The sequence below is a fragment of the Copidosoma floridanum genome, unplaced genomic scaffold (assembly GCF_036245765.1).
Source record: "Copidosoma floridanum isolate Cflo_tuat_1 unplaced genomic scaffold, Cflo_Japanese_pri ptg000018l, whole genome shotgun sequence".
Classification (NCBI taxonomy): domain Eukaryota; kingdom Metazoa; phylum Arthropoda; class Insecta; order Hymenoptera; family Encyrtidae; genus Copidosoma; species Copidosoma floridanum.
In genome coordinates this window covers 1,999,957-2,023,296 of record NW_028321895.1, presented here as the reverse complement: position 1 = coordinate 2,023,296, position 23,340 = coordinate 1,999,957, and the positions used below count along the sequence as shown (strand labels likewise).

Sequence of the window (23,340 nt, the reverse complement as noted above, 5' to 3'; positions counted from 1 at the left end):
CGTTGATTTACAGTTTCTCCTGTGTAATTCACGAAAACGGCTATTTTTTATAGCTGTTAAGATTTTTAACCCCCAAAAAATTTATATTAAAAAAATTTTTTTTTCCTCATATCTCACAACTTTATTACCAGAGCAACAAAGTCCTGGACCTTAAACCCTACATTTTTATTGCCACAAAAACACAAAAACATTTTCTACTTATTTAAAAATCTGAATTAGGATCTTTAAAAATTTCAGAGATTGCTGTGAGGGTACAATGAAAAGCTGATCTTTCACGTAATAGACTCTTTAGTTGTTAATTTTGACGCTGCTGTTTCAATCTAGATAAATCTTCTGCGTCAGTTTCTTGATGCCTAAGTAAAATTGTATTTATTAGATACACTTGAAGTTTTTCTTCCGATTCACCCTCTTGCGACTTTTGGCATGCTTGAAATTTGTGTGACCCCTAAAGTGTGTTTTCTTTCAACTTTGTTAAGTTCTAATATATTTGTTGGCAAGGTACTTCGACGTCCGATGGCCCTAAAAAAGACCGGTGAGCTTTTTAAGTTAACTCTTTCTTGACTGCAGTTAACAGCAACTGTGACCTGGATACCTCAGGGTGATCTTTTCTGGCTTGCTGTTAAAGATACAGACTGATTGGGAGAAAAATTACAAAGTCCGAAGCTTTTGGGCTAGTTGTAGTGCTCTTTCCCAACGTCTCCCGGTATAACGTCGAAGACGTTGGTGTCTAAAAAACCTTTTTTATTTGCAGATTCAGTTGTTTTGGTGATCTTAGATGGGGAGATTGGTTAGTGATACTTGTCCAGTGGAGGCTGTTCCGTTGGCTCAATTTTTTTTCTTCATAGCTGTTATAGGGTTGCTCAGCGCAGACCTTAGAGAGGATCAGTGATTCCTGGTTGAATTCTTAGAGTCGAGAGGGTAATATAGGGTCGTCGGTCACCGGGTTTTCCAGCCTTGCGAAGAACAACTCCGCAGGTGACGTCTGCTAGTGAATAGCTGACTTGGTTTAATAGTGCCCGTCTTTAGTTAATATAGTCTTTTAGTCGACGAATCGCTTCCGGAAACGGTAATAAAAATGTATTTGTTGGCAAGGTAGTTTACACTTAGGTGGATGCTAAAAAGAACCGATGAAATTGATGGTTAAGTAGAGAAAGTAAATACTTATAATGGCCCTAAAAAGCGCCAGTGGTGAAACTTCCAGGCTATTCTTATTCCTGATGATGAAGAGCTGGCTACGGTTGCTTGATTCTTACCCTGGGAGTTTCGATATATGGAGACTGTGATAGAGGGAGATACGCTGCTGACCAAAGAATATCTCGTCTCGGGTCATTCCCCGGATAACCAACCACTCACCGTTAGACGGGAACATGTGAGTAAGCGCATTGGGGACGCGACGACCAAGAAGGTAGCCGTTGTGGCTGCCCATGCCCCTCAGAGCTCAGAGCTGTTTTCTTCCCTTGCTTACATTTGTAGCCACAAATTCTCTAACTGCACCAAGAGGGATGGTGGAACTCCCTCACAACTCTGATGAGTTGGAGCAGATTGTGCTCTGGCTAGATATGTCACCTGGTATTGTGGCAGAGACGGCATCGGTTGGAATTAATTTTTTTTTTTTTTGATCGCACTCGTCGAGATTCGGGGTGAATGGACACTTAGGTCCCTTCCCCCTTAGAGAAGAGTGTCGTCCGTTACCGGGATACCCAGCTGCAAGACTATTATCAGCATTCTCAATACAGCTCATTGAGTTGCCGAAGCTCGACTACAACATTATGAAGACGCTCCAGCCTATTATAACCACACTTATTTAATTATGTTGCAGGTAGCTTCGATTTTATGTCGACACCACCTAGCGGATTTTACTGAACTAAAGTGAAAAGCTGGCATATTTTTTCAAAACTTTGAGCTCATTTATTGCTATTGTTATTAAATTTTTTAAGATAAAAACTACACTAAAACCATCTAGGAAGTATCATGAATCAGTGTGCAAAATTTCAACAAAATCGGTTTAGTAGTTTTCGCGGTTAGCGATTACAACGGTTTTAGCGCTTCTGCTTTATATATTAGTAAGATTTTTCAAATAAACTCTTGTTATCTATCATTGTCTTATCTGATGCCGTGTATTCTAGTTAGTTAGTATCGTCATCTTTTTTCCTGCAGGTGGCGTTGTTTCACATTGCTGCACGAAGCGAATAATGATGGATTGAAATTCATTTTGATTGGTCTATGAGAAAGTGTATAAGAATTATATAATAGTTAGTTTTTATCTTCTATTCAAGTAATTTTTAAAATAAACAGTACTCCGTCCCAATTCTCCTGAAAAAAAAAAAATAATAGAAACACTATGGAATCGATAAAATAAGATAGTGTACACATGTGCTACGCGTATTTCGTTGTCCCTTTGTAATTTTACATTGTTGTTTTTGTAATCTATACCTGTTATCTCATATAGCCCCTCGAATTGGTTGTCGTACTTCCCTTTGGACGGTTCTTTTAATACATATACCATTTTCCCTTCCATGAAGAACTTTGTATTGAGTTTCTTGTCGTAGTAGTATTTTGATTTGTACTTATTTTGTGTCTGTGTCATTGCTGCTAGCGTTCGTAGTTGTGTAAGGTTCTCTGTTATTTGTTCTATCAGTGCCGTATACGTATGTCCTTTTTCTGGCTGTTTAAAGCTTGAGGGAAGTTTTGCACGTTGGCCGAATACTAGTTCGTATGGGGAGTATCCTGTGCTCTCATGCTCTGATTTGTTGTATGCCAGTGCGCACAGTGGTAAAACTTCGTCCCATTTTTCAGTCTGACTGACGTATGCTTTTAAATATTCCGTCAAGACGTGGTGCATCCATTCAATTGCGCCATTGCTTTGGGGGTGGTAAGCTGTGCTCCCAATTTTGTTGACTTTAAGTAGTTTCACGAATTCCTCCATGGTTTTGTTCATGAAGTGTGTCCCCCTATCCGATAATAATTTTTCTGGGGCTCCGAAGTACGCTATGAATTTGTCCGTTAGGGCTCTTACTGTTTCCTCTGCTGTTGCTTTATGTACGGGGGCTAGCACTATGTATTTGGTTAGCCAGTCCTGTATTGATAAGATGTGTGTATTGTTGTGTGCTGATTGTTTGTTTATCGGTCCGTAAAAATCTATCGATATCTTTTCGAATGGTCTACTCGGAGTGCCCATAATTATCATGGCTTGTTTTGTTTTTATTCGCACTAACTTTTTTGTTTGGCATGACGGGATGCCGAGTATGTACTGTCTTACGTTTGGTCTCATATTTCGCCAATAGAAATCCTTTGCTATTTTGCTACATGATTCGTTAATACTACGATGCCCGCCTACAGCCGATTTATGATATTCTTTTATTAGCTTATACCTTTGATCTAGTGGCGGTACCACTAATGTGCTTGTATATAAAGTAGCGCTCATTTTTATGTCTGAGGATTTCTTCAAATTGTTCGACTATGTATGTCCATTGGTCAAGATTCAGTATCGCTAGATCTCTTACCAGCCCAATTGTTTTTAATTTGTTTACCATTACTAGCGATCTAAGGGCCATTACGCATTTCATTATGTCGGATTTCAGTGCTGTATCTTCAAAGTGAGTTTTTGCGTACATCCGAATAACGCATACTTTTCTTATTTTGGATAGCATGACGTCACCTACTGCTGTTGTCTCGTTCTTCATGACTACTAGGTTTATATAGCCCCGCTCGTACAATGCGTCGATGGTCTCTGTGCCCGGGACGTCGTCCGTTATTGTAACCAATGCGAGGTTGTCGATGTACCTGAATGGGTGATCTTCGACCTTTTTCATTTTTTGAAACGGGGTGGGTTCTGAGCCGTCCTTCGGGACCCATGGAGGTATGTTGCGTGGTAATCGTGTTCTACATACCCTATGTTTTTCCATTATGCCCATCTTATCCACGATTTTCTTTTCCTCGCTGCAGCTCTCATGACTTTCCTCTATCAGCGCTTTGTTTAGGCCCTGGTCGCTATCTAGTGAGAGAGAGTCTCGTTTAGTATTAGTGTTTAGTGGTGGTGGAGGTTTAGGCGGGGGCATGCTGCGTTCTTCATCTGCCCACTCTCCTTCTTCCTCTCTCTCACTCTTTTCCTCGCTTTCCGTAACCCATGCATCCTCTTCATCGTTCTCTTCGTCTTGTTCGTTTACGGCGTGGTCGTTGCTATCTCCTTTAAAATTTCCTTCTGTGTTATCTCGAGGTTGCTGGGTATCGGAATCGTCGTTTTGATTCTCATTATTATATTTGGGTGAGTGATCACCGCTAGTTCCTTCTGCGAGGACTTGATAGTGTTGGTTTCTGAGATGCATGTGTTTCAATTCTTCGTCTTTCCACCCCCCCCCCCATGAATTGTTGGTATACTATCTTATCGGATGATACTTGTAGGTGTATACATATGTTTGCTTCATATTCTTGTAAAAATATAAAAGCACATTCTCCGTCGCCGAATTCATGGCTGTTATTTAATATTTGTTGGGTTCCTTTTGGGTCCTTACATTTATTTATCCATTCTGACCCGCGTAGAATTTTTCTGAGCTCGTCTGTTGATTCTGTCAATCCGTATAGAAGTTTTAGGCAATGGATCAGACAACTTCCGTCTCTGGGGACATCGATCATTATTAGCTGTCTGTAAGGTTCTGCGCATTAGGTCCCCAATACTCGAATCTTTGCATCCTCTTCTTCGTTCATTGCGGTTGGTGTGCTATCGCTTTCCCATACATCGATTCTTATGCCCTCTTTTCTTTCTTCTCAACGTCGATTGAGACCTTTGCTCGGAATCGATTGGTTGATTCATTAAATTTTGACCTTAAATTGATAATTTGACCTTTGTTATTATTATACTTCTCGTTTCCGCCGTTAGGTACTTGTGTATCTGGTGGTTGTTGACTCTCGTGTTCGTTCGGTGCCGTTTGACTTTGTTCGGTCATTTCCGTCCTCCGCTCATCTACTTGCTGTCTACCTTTGGCTCTACTCTCTATCTGGTCATGTACCTCTCCTTTATTTTCCGATTTCCCTTCGCTTTCTTTGTCTCTGTCAGGTGTTTTTGCTGCTGCTGTTTCCCCTATTGCTTTCCTAGCTTTCCGCTCTCTCTCTCTCTTTCTCCGCTCTTTCTGCTGCCTCGCTATTCCGCGCTAGTTGGTAACCCTAATGTTTTTCTTGCTCGGTATCCCTCTGCGTTGCTGCCGGTGTATCACAATGCGCGATAATAATTTCCTTTGAGTTGTGCGGTTGCTCGGCGGGGTTACAAAAATCTGCAATTTTCCTATGTAGAGTATCTAACTGTCGTTTACGGGTTCTGTGTTGTCTTTTCTCTGTTACACCCTTGTTGATAAATGGTGTGCTCGACGTTTTTACCCCTTTTTCCATGTTTTTCTCTTTGCACATGTACGCCAGTTTATCGTCAGCTGGTCCTTGCGACAGAATTTTTTCTTTACCGTTTACCGCTGTAAGGGTGTTTTTATCTGCCTTACCTTTTCGTTTTTCCGTCATTTCCCGTTCTGATCCTGTGTCTGTACTACTGCAGTTGTGGGTACTTGATACCTGTTCGCTTTCTCTAAGTTTTCTAGGCTTCTTTTTAATTGCCTTCTCGTCTGGCTCGTCTGAGTCAGACGCTTCGATTTTTACTTTCCTGTTCTTTCGTATTAGATTCCCCTGTCTCTTTGTACGCATTTTATATATTCGTGCTGGTGGTGCATTCATGTTTTCATGATTGTCTCTTTCCTGTTTTTCCAGAAGCTCGTATAGCTTCCGGTGTGGGAGTTCTGAGTTTTCTTTTCCTTCTTTGAGTACTGGATTGCGGGAAAGAGCATCCGGTGCTTTATTTTTTTGTCCAGGTCTATAAACAACATCAAACTCATATCCACGGAGTTCTGCCTTCAATCTTGTGAATCTGAAAACCGGTTTCTTTGATGTGTGGAAATGTTTGAGTGGTTCATGGTCAGTTACGACTGTAAATTGACGACCGAACAAATATGGCCTGAACTGCTCCTTGGCGTACACTATCGCCAATAATTCCTTGTCGTATGTCGGATATCGTAATTCACTGCCCTTCAAGCGTCTGGATGCATATTCGCAAGGGTAATCTTTGCCTATCTCTCCCTGGCTTAAAATTGCTCTGATAGCGTAGTCGGATGAGTCGGTTGTTACGATAAAGGGTTCGTTTATGTCTGGAGCTCTCAGCACTGGCTCACTGCACAGAGCGTTTTCAAGTTTTGTAAATGCATGTTCTCGTTTTTTTTCCCATTTAAATTCGCCTGTTTTTCTTGTAAGCTTTGAGAGAGGTTGGGCTATTTTTGCGTAATCCTTGATGAAGCGTCGATAGTACCCCGCCAACCCTAAAATTTGTTTCATTTTCCTCGCATTTGTTGGTTTAGGAAAACTTTTTACTGCTTCAATTTTTTCCGGATTTGTTTTGATCTAGCCGTTGCCTACAATATGACCGAACACTTTTGCTTCTTTTCTAAGGAATTGGCATTTTCGTGGTTCTATTGTGAGGTTTGCATGGGCTAGCCGTTTTAAGAGCCTTTTGAATCTTATCTCGTGTTGTTCCAAGTTTTCTGCGAATACCATGATGTCATCCATACATACCTCTATCTTGCGTCCTTGTAAGCCTGCTAGTGCCAGTGTTATCACTCGCATGAATGTACTTGGCGACTCTATGCATCCCATCGGCATTCGTTTATATTGGTAATGTCCGTTTGGTCCTGAGAAAGCAGTTTTATGAGCATCCTCTTCGTGAATTTATACTTGGAATAACCCGCTCTTCAGATCTACCACGGTTATATATTTTGCAGCTGCTAAATTTTCCAAAATTTCATTCTGGAATGGCAGTGGATAGCACGTACCAACTGTCAGTTCGTTCAGTAGCCGTAAATCTGTTACGACCCTCCAGCGTTTTTCTTCGTTTGGTCCCACGTTTTTCGGGACAATGCACATATTTGAGTTATATGGGGATGTCAGGGTTCAATTATTTGTTGCTACAGTAGTTTATCTATTTCTACTTGCATCTGTTTCTTTAGTTTTATTGGATAGCGTACCCTTTGGCAACTATTGGCTTCTTTCCGTTCTCTCTTGCCGTTATCATTCGATGCTTAAGTAAGTTTGTAGCCTTTAGTGGCTCGCCGTCGAGGCCAAACACGAACAGATTGTACTCTATGAGATCCCGGATGTGGTTTAATCCCTCCATGTTGCAGCCAGATGTATCGACTATTTCCGTTATTTTGCTTACTCGAGCCACTATATCCGATTTCTAAATATCTTTGAAATTTTCAATGTTGTTCTTTATATCATCATTATTTTTACCGCTTACGGCATTTCTTTCTTTTATAATTTCATTATTTTTCACCTTTGCGTCTGAATTTTTAGTGTTAAAATGCCCAATCATGGCTATGTTTAACCCTTTAGCGTCGTCCCCAGCGATGGTGAATGGTTCCGCCCCTTGTCTGGTTTCACATTCGAAAACGTTTACTTCTGGTACTGGCACGTCAATTTGTTTGTCTGTTATATTTATAATTTCCGCATATATTTTTGAGTGTTTATTTTCTCCTATAAAATTTCTAAATAAGATTCCCTCCTTTATATTTTGTAGAGGGATCCAGCCGACTTGTACGTGGCTGCTCTCATCTTTTATAAGCGCAAATATTATTTTCCTCGATTTTGTAGGGATTTTAAAATATTCTGGTTTTAGTACTGAGATTCTGATGCCTTTTAATTCTAAATAATTTTCTTTGGCGCTTATGAGGCCATCATACAACTTGAAAACGTCCCAGCCAATAATGCCTTCCATTTCTATCGGAAAGGTATCGGGGACTACGTGCAGATTCATTATTATACCGTTGAGAGGTATTTTAGTCGTCCCTAACGTGCAGCGTGCTCCGTGTGTGACGTCAGTTACTAGGACTTTTTCACTGTTTCCATTTCTTTTTCTATCAATACTTTTATCATTATTTCGACAGATTACTTTTTGTTTTTTAAATAATTTTTGTAAGCAATCATCAATTAAAGTTTTTGTTAGATTTTTAAAATTTTATCCATCATAATGACTAGAATCCATGTTTCCAAAAAAAAAAAAAAAAAAATAGTTAAAGATTACTATTTGAATTTTTCATTGTTAGGATATCGATATTCAAAAAATTAACTACACGGAGGATTATTGTCCTAATAAAAGTCGATTTTTAAAATAGCGTCCTCGTTAATTAATGTGTTGTAACCAAAAAGTACGATGTATGACACAAACATTTCAAGTGCATGCAGCATCATAAAATTAAGGTGTATGTAAACGGTTATATTGCGTGCATACACTGCTAATCTCGATGTTACAATACATACACCAAAGTTTTCAGTGACCGCTCTTGCATTCACTGAAATTTCCAGTGTACGTTGAAGCGTTCACTGAAATTTCCAGTGTACGTTGAAGCGTTTACTGAAATTTCCAGTGTACGTTGAAGCGGTCACCCAAGTTGAGATTTTGTATCCATATACCATGATACAATGATACGTTAATAAAGTTATTGATACACGGGAAGTTTTTAGAAAGGGTTTGACTTTTCAATAAGTTGAAAGGTACAAAGTTTTAATGATGCGTTTGTGTAACCAGGAACGTTTGATACTCACAACCATATGATACGAGCCACATAACCTGTAAAGTGTCAACTTATAAATATCCTACATGGCACCTTAAGTTTCACCGAGATTTTGGATGCATCCTGCGTCGTACATCGAAAATCTCGGTGTACGCTGTGTCGTACATCGAGAATTTCGATGTACGATATATTTACACGCAAAGTGACCGTGCACACGCACCTTAATTTTTTGTTATCAGTGTACCTTAAAAATAACGTGTCATACATCATACTTTATTGTTCATACATACTTATTGACGATGCTCTTTTATTGTTCATCGAAGTTTTCAGTGCTTGCATGTGAGAACAGTGATTATTTAGGACAATAATCCACCGTGTATAACGTGAACATCAAATAAATCTGAGAAACGTTTGATTTCAATACTTCTTCCATTGGTCCCATTTTTTGATATTACGTTAATATAATTTATTTTGGAATGTTAATTTAAGTATATTATAAAGAAAAATAATACCATGGGAAGATTTTATATTCTATTAAATGTCAATAAAATATAGAATGTACATACAAATTTTAAACATTTATTTTTATACTTGGTACGAAATACTCAAAAACAATAATTTTTACATTTGCGGTTTTTTGATTATTTAAAAAAATGCAATAAAAGTAATACAAATGAATTTCAAGTAATTTTAGATATGACACAATAAACTTTTAACTTTTTATGCCACGGGTTTGGGCGCAAAACGCGCAGGGGGGCAAAGCCCAACTTATATTTATAAATAGTTGGCTATATTCATTGCGATCAGGGTGTTACATTCTATTATCGTTCACTAGTAGTACGTAAAAACCAAAAACCGATCTTCTTGTCACACAGCCATACTATACGAAGCCAGCCACTTTAAACCAAGTCAGTCATTCATTGGCTGACGATAAGAGAGGAGTTTTCAACCACGAGGCAGGGTAACCTAGCTACCGACAACCCTACAATACCCTCACAACTTTAAGCAATCTATCAGGTAACATTGATTCTTCGCGGGTTGTGCGTTTGACAAATCTTATGGTAAAGCTATGAAGGAGAATTAAACTTGAGCCAACATGTCAGTCTTCAACAGTCAAACAACACAAACAAATTTTTACCTTGAATCACAAAAACGACTCATTCAGTGTCAAACTACCTTGCCAATTAATACATTACAACATAATTAAGTTGGCAAAAAAGAGCTCTGAGGGCTCACAAAAGTTTTAAACAATGTTTAGAATTACAAAGGGCTATATCTAAAGGACAATTTTAAATGCTTTCAATGTATACAATTTTGAGAATCAAGAAACTGACTCAGAACATTCATTGAAATTAGAACATCCGCATCAAAATCAACGAATAAATGAATCATTCAGTGATGGAACAGCTTTTTATTACAACCCTGACACAATTTACTCAAATCATTCAGCGATATAAGTAGGTGAAGTAGTATGTATTTGTATTCATTGTGGCGCTGAAAATAGAGAGACTAGGCACCAAGATTTTATTGCTCTGGTAGTAAAGTTTTTTGTTAGCAAAAAAATTTTTAAATTATACATTTTTGTCTGTTTTAAATTTTTACCATCTGAACGAACATCTCTTTTGATATTTTATAACGTAAAAAAATGTAAATCAACAACCCTTTTTCTATTGCTAAGAACTATCTCAAGGAACGCACAGCATTTTTTAGCATTGTAATATATTTTTTTTTTAACGTCTTTACAGCTTATCATTCAAACAAAACTGCATGGATTTCAGAAACGAATTTTTTTTATTAGAAGTTTCTCATTCCGAGAACTGTCAAGAGTCTGAAAACATTTAGCATTACATGTCAACATGCTAAGGTGCTCTACTCAGTGAATATTAGGCGAAGCCGATACGAAGGAGCTGCTAGTTTTTGATATAAACACGGTTTAGAAATATAGAAAAGATTATAAAGAGTCACTTAAGTAAAATTTACGTAAGAAAATTGAAAATTTTACTGTGTAATAAGTTTGTTAAATTGCTACGAAACTAACATCAAAGCGATAGAGGCAAGACGACTAAAGCAATGCGAAAGGTCAAGTTTGTTATTAATCGTTTTATTTGTGATTATTCATACTATTAAATTGCGTCTGCGCTATAAATAACAAAGTATTCTAGTGTCTTATTGCAATAAAATGTGCGTTTATGCTCCCTGCCTCATACATTCTGGAAATCTAAACAAAACGTTGCAGAATATGTAGGTATAGATTGATCATTGAACACAAGGAATACTTCTTCAATTCCTAGGAAGACTCTCTTATGTACATTATTTGAGTCATACATTCTGAAAGGAAAAGACGCAATGAAAATCAAATTGTCAATTCATACAACCTTGTTTGAATAAATCATTGACGGAAAAAAAGATATTATGTAAAACATTGCTTGAAAATATTATGAAGAAAAAGAAAGAAAATAATGGACAAACAGTTGTTAATCTAGTTAAAATTAACATATAAAGAATAATTTATTAAACAACGCTTCTTATAAAAAAACTAATCTAAGAAAAGAAAAAAAAAAAAAAAAAAAAAAAACTAGTGGACAGTTGGTGGTTGGATAGCTAAGTATGAAGTCATACTTGATACAACCATACTTGTGATATTCTATCATATTCTATGGCAGACAATTTATGAATAAAAACATACCTTTCATAAAACAATATTGTGTACGAAGGTGGTGCTGTTATCGTTAGAATGGGTATATGTGCGTGAATAGACAGTGGTTTCAATGAATATTTTGATATTCAATTAATTAACAATTATTAACGTTATATATTACGCAGATGAAAAATTTTTTTTTATTTAAGCTATAACTTGACGTGCCACCAGGCTAGGCAGTACAAGACTGTACATTTTTATCAATTCATCAAATGATCACTAATTTTTAATTCATATCCAATACTCATGATAAAGTTGTATCCACAAGGCTATAAAAAACCATTTTGTAGTTTCGCTTTATGTTTATCTTTCGCTTTATCTTCATAATAGGATATGATCACGTGCCCTTTAATAGGATAGCATCATGTTACTTCAGGGCGTTTATCACACATATGATTTTTTTGACAAATACTATTTAAACATTGAAGGTACATTCGAAATAGCATAAGAAGTAACCTAAAAAGTTGCAGATTGTTAAACTGTACTCTGTTTTTGAATGTTTTATTTTCAAAAAATTTCAATTTAACGTGTAACATCATAGAGCAATCACGTGAAGTTGCATCTATAAGCAGTAATCTTTGAGTATGTAGTATTCTCCCAGTTTTTTTTTATAAAAGATTACTTTTTAATAAAACTATCCAATTTTTAAATAGATCCAACACTTGTACATCCATATGAGAAAAATGATTGCGGGAGTTACGGCACATATGCGCTTCCTTACCGCTTTAAACTTTTACCCCGCTTATTGTGACAAACGTCCTTAAGTCAAAAAATTGCCTCCATCATCAATTCCAAAAATTGTGAAAGAATGAATCGCAATAAAAGTTAATCTATGTATTCATGTATAAACTTGTATGAATAAACTATTAACGAAAAAAAGATGGAAAAATGTAAAACTGCTAAAAAGTTTTATGAAAACTTAAAATAAAACGAAAAAACAATATAATATAAACAATTATTTGTTCACAGTAAAATTAACAAATTTATGACAAACAAATAAATTTTTACTAATAAATAGAAAAGCTGCTCCACTTAAAAGCTTTTTTTTATTAGTTTCGAAATAAATTGTGTTACAAAAGTGGTTTTTTTTGGATTAGTTGAGGAACAACAAATAAAGTTTAAAAACATTAAAAATAAATGCTATGCTGTAGTGGCGAGGCAAGGCGTAGTGTTGAGGAGATCGGCGCGGAGCATAATGGCGAAGAGGGTGGGGAGTAAAATGTAAAATCTACTTCCATAACGTTTTTTCAAGATCAGAATTCCAAAATCGTTGATTTGCTATAGTAAATTATAATTTTTTTCAGTTCAGGACATGTACGACTAAAGTTAAATTAGAGAAATGCACATCTATGAAATGTATAATTTTACATGTCACCTGTAAAAAACTAAAAATTAAGTGTATAATTTCAAACCTGTAGGTAGAAAAGACGCAGAGTGATGTCTTGAATCAGCTCTTCCGCCACATCCTCTGGGTAGAACTTTGCGCGGAACTTAAATTGCAGTGGATTTTCTTTTTTTACCTCCTGGCTAATTACCTGCAAGTATTATATTGTTATTATTATTATTGTTATTATTATTATTATTATTATTGTTATTATTATTGTCATTGTTTAGCTATCTCAGCCCCTTTTATTATCTTTCTAAAGCAATTATCCCGACCTTTAAAGCTGGGATTTCCCCCAAGGACCCATAGAGTCCACTCCATTAAATTTGATGGAAAATCTACTCTCTACCCATTAGATTATTTGTTAACCAAATGGAGTACAACTGTTGTTTGAAAAATTGTCAATTTCATTAAAACTTGATTTTGATAAATATTCATTTATTGCACATCTGTAGAGAATCACGTCAACTGTCCCAGCGCCGCGGTGGACGGCCCGCGCGGGCGTCAAACACGACGTTTTCAACTCGTCATTTCGGTGTCAAAACTTTGATAAAAAAATTATCTAAAAACATATTCTTATGTATTTTTTCCTCAGCTTTCCAGTGGTGGCATCAGTTTTTCGAAAATTTTCTCCCATAACCTCGAAAAATGCACTTGTTTAAAAAACACGTTTTATCTCCATGATCTTCAACTTTTGGAATTTTTTTGATAGTCTAGATCGAAAGATGAGACATTTTTACGTAGATATCGACAATAAAAAAGAGGAGTTTTTCGTTTTTATAACGTATTTAAACGACGAACGAGACGATGCTAGCCGCGGCGGCCGGGCCACGCGCGGCAGCAGCGCGTCCGCCGTGTGTCTGTTTGGCTATATAATATATAATGTAGTAGTGGCGATGTAAACAACAATTAGTTAACCAGGGTTTACAATGGATAAATAATAAATGTTTTGATAAAATTTATTCATATATACAACAATTTTATAATAAAGAAATAAACAATGATTAATATTGATAAAATATTAGATATTTACATAAATAAAGTAAAAAATAAAAACAAATTTGTTTTACTTCGTTCTCTTTTTTTCTTTAGGCATGGTAATCGAAGTGACACTTGTTTTACGTTCTTTCAGTTTCGGAAAAATTTTATACTGAATACTCAAAGAAGTTTTCTTTAACATTAATTTATTATCCTTAATGGGGATAAACGCATGATAATTCAGTGTCCCTAGAATCAGTTTCGCACTGGAAATTTCGCCTTTTAATCTCAAGGAAGTTTCTTCGTAGTCAGATTTGCTACTAAAAAAAACCTTCGTTTCTTTGCAGTGTTTTTCCACCCAGTGAAAAAGATCTTGTGACGTTAGAATATGATTTCCGGAAGAGAGTTGCAAACTCGACCTTCTAGCTCCACGTTTTAAATTCGCGCCTACCCCATCACATCCTCCTTTCCCGTGAGCAGTCGCGTGAAAGTGCCACTCTGCTGGAATCCCAAACTCCTTTTCGTGATTCAACAGAAAATGAAAATTAGTTTTGTTTTTAAAGTGTTGCGATGCGCCGTCGCTCACGTAATAAATTTTTTTCGGATTGAAATCTCTTTTTAAATAATCGACGATAATTTTTTGGTAAACTTGTACGGCACCCGTCTCGTGCAAAAGGTTATCCGATATCACTGCTAAGCTTTTGTGTTTTAATTCATTGTTTTCTTTATAGTACACAACGCACGTAAATATCGTAGCCTGGTTGTTATTCCAGTGAAAAGACTGTGCCAAGTTTTGAACCACGAATGGGTAATTTTCCGCAAAATCAAAACTAACAATAAATTCATCGTCAACCAAATTATTTTTCAAATTTTTTACGAATGATGCTTGTTTTTTTGCGAAATAATCATGTGTCTTCAACTTCATTAACTTCTCGCCAAGTAAATCTAAAAATTTACGAACTCGGATTTCATTGGATATTATCGTGCACCGATCAGTTTGCGTCCATGCGTCATAATTGACTTCAAAAATTCCTTCAGCTTCCAGCGAATCTAATAATAATTTTCAAAGTTTTCCAAAATTGGGACAATCTAAACATTTTCCTAAAAAACAATTTTCGGAAGGATTATCGCGAACAATGGCGTTTAAACAGTCCGTGGAATTTTTAAGAGGTGTTGCCGTGGGTTTCGTTAATTCTTCTAAATTTAGTGCATCTAGCATCAGTTTTACGTTTTCGTGATGCACGCATACACAAACGTTATGCGTCCCACTACTTCCGGCTAAGATACAGTGAGGAGGTCTGAGCTGTACGAATTTCGTGAGACCCACTTTGACATTTTCATGCTCTTCTTTAAATAAAATAAATAGTTCGTTCAAATTTCCAAGTAATAATCGTTTTTGTACATGAACACGTTAACCATTATCCTGTTTCACAGAAACATAATCTTTTAATCCAGGCATCAAGCGGCTGACACTGTCACGCTCGTAAAAATTTTTTACGCAGACCTCAACATCAGCAGATAAAACTTTTCCTTTTTTTTTATCGGGCCATGAGAGTATGCCACGTTCTGCAACTAAATTTAAAGCTTTCTTAGCTTCTCTATCTATGCAACCAAATTCTTTCATAAGCTCTCTTCGGTTCCAAAATTTCGGGGCGAGGGTGAGCAACGTGATTCTCTCTCGCTTATCGTTAGATGATGCAAATTTCTCCTTAATTTGCTCCAATACTGCGATGCCTGCTTTACGATTCTTCTCATCTTGAATACTTTTTACAGATTTATACTTACAGGCTTCTACTTTGCACTTTAGACATATCAAAGCATTATTTTACACAAGCGGGAATATTTCTTTCAAAGATTGTGGAAATGTAATCAAACTCTTCTTGACGTTATGGTTATCTATATTCAATGGATTGCAACATTTCACCATCTTGAGTACTTGAAATTGAAAGCGAGTTATAAAAAACCAAATCCCTTCTGAAATATACTGATGAATGCGTAAATATAAAGCTCACTTTAATTCTCTATTGCAATCACATAACCTACGTAAAAAAGTAAAAAAGAATAACATTACAAATTAAAAATAATAATAAAACCTACGAAAACTTCGACATACGATAGCACAACCTCAAGTCATAAAAATAATAAATACTAATATTTAACTAATCAATCGAAACTTGTTGCGAAGTGCAAACCGTCACGGTAGGGTGTATTTGTTTACATCCTGTCAGAGAGACGGTAGCAGACGGCGCGCTGCTGCCGCGCGTGGCCCGGCCGCCGCGGCTAGCATCGTCTTGTTCGTCATTTAAATACGTTATAAAAACGAAAAACCCCTCTTTTTTTATTGTCGATATCTACGTAAAAATGTCTTATCTTTCGATCTAGACTATCAAAAAAATTCCAAAAGTTGAAGATCATGGAGATAAAACGTGTTTTTTAAACAAGTGCATTTTTCGAGGTTATGGGAGAAAATTTTCGAAAAACTGATGCCACCACTGGAAAGCTGAGGAAAAAATACATAAGAATATGTATTTAGATAATTTTTTTATCAAAGTTTTGACACCGAAACGAAGAGTTGAAAACGTCGTGTTTGACGCCCGCGCGGGCCGTCCACCGCGGCGCTGGGACAGTTGACGTGATTCTCCCCATCTCTGTCTTACTAGGGGAAATTTATTGAAAAATATATTAGGATAATCCAATTCACATAGATAAAGAATAAAAAATTATCGATAGAATGCATCCAGGTTTTTTTTGTTGCCTGGCGCAATATGATGAATCTATTTAAATTTAAAATTTTTAGAGATCAGCAATTTTCTTTTACGATAAAATAAAAAAACAGGTTTAGACGTATGTAACTATCAATACTTTATTTATATCAATGTAAAAATTTCCAAAAATTCCTACATCGATTTAAAAAAATTACTAGCTCATCCTATATATATCATAAGATTTCTAGTTTTTGAAACTCTAAGTGATGGATGTTTAGAACATCAATCACTGTTTAAAATCCAAATCGTTAGAAGTTTGGTATGAGTAGGGAAAACACCATAGCGTTGCCAAGTCTTCAGGAAGAACTATGTCACTGAAACTACTCTGCACAAGTTTAGTAGTTGCGGCAGCATATTTTTATCATTACGTATTGAATGAAAACTAAACAAAAAGTGGATGAAGTAATAAAATTGTATCTTTAAGGATTACAGAAAGTAAGATCGACACCAACAAGTGATCGTAGTATACACAGAGGAACATTTCCCACTAGTTCAGAATTTAGTAGTAAAGAATGAAAAAGACTAAAGGGTTATAAAAATATTTAAAGTATTCTGATACAAAGATCAAAGAATATTAAAAGGCAAGAAATATAATGGAAAAAAGGTCAAGAAATAGAATAACAAGCACAAGTACGATGGATTGAGTGGACCACCCCAGTTTTTAAAATGAACTAAAAAGCAAAAAGTATTAGTGTGTTAGCAAGAGCAAGATATGGTAATCTAAAGATAGGAAATTTATACTCGTTAAAGGAGGAAAAGTAATCGAATCAATGTGTCAATTGTATGCACTAGGCGGTACAATCTCTGGCATGAAGCATGTGCGCCATTTTAGATATATACATTCTAATCGGAAGAAAAAAGAAACAATGTTACTTGTAATTGCAAAACTGGATTTTGTTTACGGAATGATGCAGCAACCGTTTGTATTTTCATAAATATTAAAAGCAGAAACTCTAAGCGAATGAGTCAATGATATAGAGCAGACCTTCAGATGCCAAGTTACAATAATACCAAAAACGGCTGCAAATTAAAAAACTATTTTTCTAAACTTGGGGATTTTTGAGGGTCGAGTTTGCCCTCGGTAGGAAAAATAGGTTCTTACCTGGTTCGCATACAACCAGGGCCAGCACAAGTACCTCGGGCCTGGTACTCGCGATGGCGACATGAGCCACTAGGTACAAAAATTACCATTTCGTTCCCCGTGCCCAATGCTCTGCGTCCTAAGGTACGCTTTCCGCCCACGGGTGGGTTGTGTGCTCACCGGTGCAAAGTTGCTCTTTCCCCTTCGATTCAAAAAATTTCGTTCTCACCTCAGGTAGAAACATACAATAACCGCGCCCTTAGGGACGCAAGATGAACTTTCTCTCCTAGGTAAGAAATATACAATAGGAAAAAATGAACGGTGTTAACTGGGTTCTATAACTACGGAGGGACCTAAAATTTCAATTCCTTTTTTATCAAATAATAGCCTAATGAGCAAAATCAATAAGTTAAGTCAATGAATGATTTAATCATAGCAGAGCCAGTATTAGTTCATAGTATTCAAAACAGTATTGTTTTAACACATGGGCCAAATACTACCTGTTAAACTAAAAAAAAAATAAATAAATAAATAAGTACAGAGTAGCATGCTTTGAAATAAAGTGATAATCAGACACAAAATTTATCTCAAAGAGAATTCATTTCCCTGCTAAATTTGCATTCCAATACTCCTACACAAAAGTTAAATAAGATGACATTAAATTTGAGCCTATGGTACAGTCAAAATCAACAACATAGTTTCAAGAGATACCTCGAAATTATAAGTAGCTCAAAAGCTCATGATATTAAAACTTGTCAAAAAAATATTGAAGAATTAGCATGTACATTCTGAAAGCAGAAACAGAAAGGTAGGTACTGAAGGTACGTTGTACAATTAGGAAATGAAGTCAACAGTTAAAGTAACTTAAAAAAAAAAAACCGAAATGAAAGTTTTAGACAAAGGTTTGATAATTTAGAAAACTTAACCATTTTTATCTTGTAGTCTTGATGGTATTATTATAACAAATAATGACATTTTTTTATAATGAGAGCGGCAAAAGCAACGCTTATTTTTTGTTCAAACCAAAGACTTTTCGAATTAAAAAAATCACAAGTGTAACACTCAGACGTAAGTTTTCATGTACATAATAATCATAAAAAATATTTTACACCTAGTAACAAGAGATACAAAATTTTTTATGAAATCAATTTTTAAATTATAGTTATTTTATTATTTATATGTAGTACAAATATTATCAGCTCGGAAATAATTATAATTACCTTATTTCCATAAACTGTATCGCGTATCAAAAGTGTTAACGAGGTGTTGCTTAAAAAGTCAAGTTCAAAGTTTGTCTATTTATTTGTGTTTCACTCAAGGCAAAAAAAGTTTAGAACATTAACTGTGAAATGGCTGACTACTTTGTCATCTCTTAATCGTTTTTTTATGATTTAAGAATCAACAAAGCAATACCTTATTTTGGAATCTGAACCTCAAGCAGAATCTTCATATGATTTGAGCACATGACGTGTTGTTCACATGATCTTGTCCAGTATAGAAAGATTTCCATACATTTCCAATTATCAACTTGTCGATCTATTTCGACAAATAAGGTAATAAATACAGTTGGTTCGTTTTAATTGTATTTTTAGCAACACTTCGTCAGATATGTTTTTTGACCTTCTCAGGTTGTAAGAAATAAGTAGACCACCACAACTTCTTACGTATATTGCAACAATTTTGAGTACAAGCACAAGAAAAAAATTATCAAGTTACGAGTCTTTGGTACCCAAACAATAAAAAGAACACTCATCCATTCTAATAAAAATATAACTGTACACTAAAGTACAATAAGAAACTAATGAACATTGTTAGCGGCCGTTAGAAAATTAAAATTAAACCTTTACATATTTTTTATCCTTTATATTTAACTGTGAGCGATGGTATCTTTATTTTTATTATTTATTCAAACGTTGGTTAACACTACGCAATCTTTTATTGGCATCGTTATTAAATAACATCATTAATAGTACATGATAATAAAATGTGCGTCTCTTCTTTGAATAATTAATTTGTTAAAACTTTTAATAAATTGCTTAATAATATAACATCGAAATAATTCTGAATAATAATAATGATACTTAAAATATTGTGATGTTAAGCAACGACAGAATAGAAACATTCAAATCCATCGCAGAAGCGTGAAAATTCAGTTGTGTCACATAATTTTACACACATCGATGAAACTAAGAGAGCCTTAAAAAAAGAAGTGATGAATCATACGTTCATAAAAAATACAGAATCTGTAATAAATGCATGTATCACTAAGCGCTCTCATAAATTAGTCTTTGGTAATAGAAAAAATTTTATGAACATATAATAATTTAAAAAAAGACTAATCTTTGTAATGTTGTATATCAACAGAGTCAAACACGTAACCAATAATAAAAAATATCGCTTAGTCCCTAGTCATATAAAAATTTACGTTGAATTTTATTTTGACATTAATTACGGAATCCTATTATTCTTTTGGGGACATGTGATTCGTAACTATGTAATTTCAATCTTAACTGATCATTCTCTACCACAATGTACACAGGTATGAAATCTTCCCATGAATTCATATTGTATTAATTTATTGTATTTTGCATGAAAAACCATGGTTTATTTTTTACAGCCTCATAAGGTCGGAAAATATACCTGATAAAACGGTGACAAAAATTAAGTTATCCAAAGCTAGCCACATACTAATCGAGTCAGTCATTCACTGGCAGACGTTACGACTGAAGTTTTCCACTACGAAGCTGGGTACCCCGGTCACCGACAACTCTAAATTACCCTCTCGACTCGAAGCATTTAACCAGGTAACACCGATCCTTTCCAGGGTACGTAGTGGTTGAAGTATACAAAATGGTCTGGAGACAACAACTTTTCAAATTAGATTCAAGAAGCTTAAATACGTATTCGGCTTTTCAAATCGTATCTCCAACTATTACGCAAGTAGTTAAATTACATCATACTAATTAAAACATTAGAATACATAATAAAAGAGCGGCTAACACAAATTCAGTGAAAAATATTAGAGTAGAATGTGCGTACATCGAATCTATTTAAATAAAGACTCAAAATAATAATTGAAAGGTACAAAAAGGCTAAAATTTTTTTTTGGAATGAAAAACACTATCTTAATTTCTTATTTAAGGTACAACATGTGAAAACAATGCTTTGTTTATAATAAAGCTTCTGCAATTATGAGAAACTGAAATTTTTTCGAAGAAAATCGATCTTACCAAGCCTCAAAATAATAATCAAGAGGTCCTATGGGACTAATTTACTTCCGTTTTTCACACCCAACATGATCCAATTATTTTTAGTATAGCGCATAACTTATCAACAATGTTTTGTTCATAATAGAGATTCTCTTATTACGAGAAACTAAGATTCTCTCAAAGAACACTAATCTTACCAAGCCTCAAAATATTCAGTGGGAGGGCATTTACGGCTGAAATTTTTTCTTTTTTAATTTTGATATTATCCACTTATTTTATTTGAGACACAACAGTTATAAACAGTGCTTCGTTTATAATAAAGCTGCTGCAATAACCCGAAATTGAGATTTTCACGAAGAATCTCGTTCATACTAAGCCTCAAAATAATAATCAAAAGGTCTTGCAGCGTTTTAATTTTTCTCTTTTATGCATAGTACTATCTAATTATTTTATTTGAGAAGTAACAGTTATTTAACAGGACTTTTCTAGTATTATTCTTTTTTGGCTTCGTATGAACAAGACTTTTCGAGAAAATCACAGTTTTTCGTAATTGCAACAGCGTTATTATAAACAAAGCATTGTTTATAAGTTTTGTGCCTTAATGAGAATAATGAGGGTTATCCCACCGTCAGGCCACGGTAATGTGCCCGTGTAAGAAAATGTGCCATAATTCAAAGTAAATTTTAAAAGCAAGTAAATAGAGTCTATGCGTAACCCCTGCCATTCAATACACTTACCCAAACCAAGTAAATATTGTGTCTATTATTCTTAAAGAGCCATAAAACTTTGAGTAATAAAAATAAAATAAAAAAAGCAAGAGGAAAACTGATTAAAGCAGCTTTTGTAAATACTAATTGTAAATTGAAATACTAATAAATATGTAAGTCAATTACTACTGTTAACGAGCGAGCGATATTTATGCTAATACAATAGTACCATTTCGAGTAATCTGAAATTCATACAGACAACCAGCTATTGGAAAAGTAAACAGTTTGTGCAAACATGTCTATATATCGAGTTTACTGCAGTATTTCCAAATGTAATAGTACAACAGACAATGGACACTATTTTTCAAAAAAATACGAAAATCCGTAGAAAATGGCTCAAAGCTATAAAACTTTAAAGTTGGACTTAAAAACTACACAGCCGAATCTGTTGTCACCACTTTCGCGTTGAAGATTACGTTACTACAAACTTATTTGGTATTTAATTTTTTTAAATACAACATCATGGTAAAACGTTTGCACATCAACATTTTTATTTTATGTAATAGGTGAAGAAATGAAAGGTAATCGTATAAAAAATAATGCTGTACCATCGATCTTTCCTTGAAATGCCAAAAAAAAAGTTAGAAAATCCATCCAAAAAAAAGAAAAAAAATTTTGCAGCTTAAAAAGACAATCATTTGAAAAATTTTACCAAAAACTTTGTTAACGTTCAGGAGAACAATAAAGTAGATCTGATGGATCTGAACGCATAAACAACGATTAGCAGGTAATCATACATGGGTACTAGTGACAAAAATACAAAATTATATCCGCCTAACCAAACGCTGTTTGAATTATGGCGAATTTTCTTACGTAAGCACACTACCGCCACCGGACAGCGGAACAACCCTTATTGAATCACGTTGTGTGTGAAAAAAAAGAAAATAAGCCCTATACTAGCTCTTGATAATGATTTCAAGGCTTGGTAAGATCGATTTACTTCGGAAAAATTTCAGTTTCTCGTAATTGCAGAAAAATATGCATGTATTAATCCTAGTGGAAGTCATTTTCTGATTATATATGTGGCGTCTCACATCTCTTGCCCTTCAGGCTCTAGGTGGCCAAGCCCCTAATAACTCTCCCCCGTCAAGCGGCGAAATACCCGCACGATTACTATATAAGCGCGATCGAGTCAGTCTAAGCCCACAGCTCTCTTGTGTCAGGGAGCACGTCATCAGCCTTACTGATGAGCCTCTCAATCTGCATATTGGCGATCCTGCCCTTTGAACCTTCACGATCCCCTAAATATATATATATATATATATATATATATATATATATATATATATATATCTGGGCTATTCTACTGAAAACGGCATATTTCGAGGGCCAGAATGAACAAACACTGAAAATACGTTTTTAATTTTTCTAAAAAAATTTTTTTGTATTGTCTATGACCAAAATAAGCTAAAGTTTCTTATGCCCTGCTGAATTTGCATCAGAAAATTTTTTACAACGATTTTCTTATTTTATTCAAGAAAAAAAGGAACGTTACGGGTTGTAAAAATCGTCTTAAGATCACGATTGTACCACCCACAGTAAAAATTGAACCGCATCCTTGCACTTGTACGATGTACTGAGCCCGTACTATTATACACTTCACTATCCGAGTCGATAATAAAATACTGCACAAAGATATAATGCGATTCGTTCAAAAAAAGGAGCGTTACGGGTTCGAAAAATCATCTTAAATCATGATGATACCACTAACAGTGAAAATTTTAACTCTATTATTGACTTGTACGATGCACTGTATCTCTACACTGAGAGAAGTGGTGTTAGAAAAAGTGTTACAACTATAATAAAAATTACTATATTTTATAGGAAAGCTAAGACATACTCGCCATAGTGTGAACATTAC

The 23,340-nt window shown here is 35.2% G+C and overlaps 1 protein-coding gene across 4 annotated transcripts in view; it reads right to left on the bottom strand.

Annotated features, from left to right (window-relative positions):
• Positions 1-23,340, bottom strand: part of Moe (moesin) — a 236,779-nt gene that overhangs the window by 95,772 nt on the left and 117,667 nt on the right. For all 4 annotated transcript variants that reach the window (XM_089592508.1, XM_089592506.1, XM_089592505.1 and 1 more), the window contains one exon: positions 12,708-12,830. In XM_089592508.1, the coding sequence (XP_089448634.1) occupies positions 12,708-12,830 (123 nt within the window). The remainder of the gene's footprint in view (positions 1-12,707; positions 12,831-23,340) is intronic.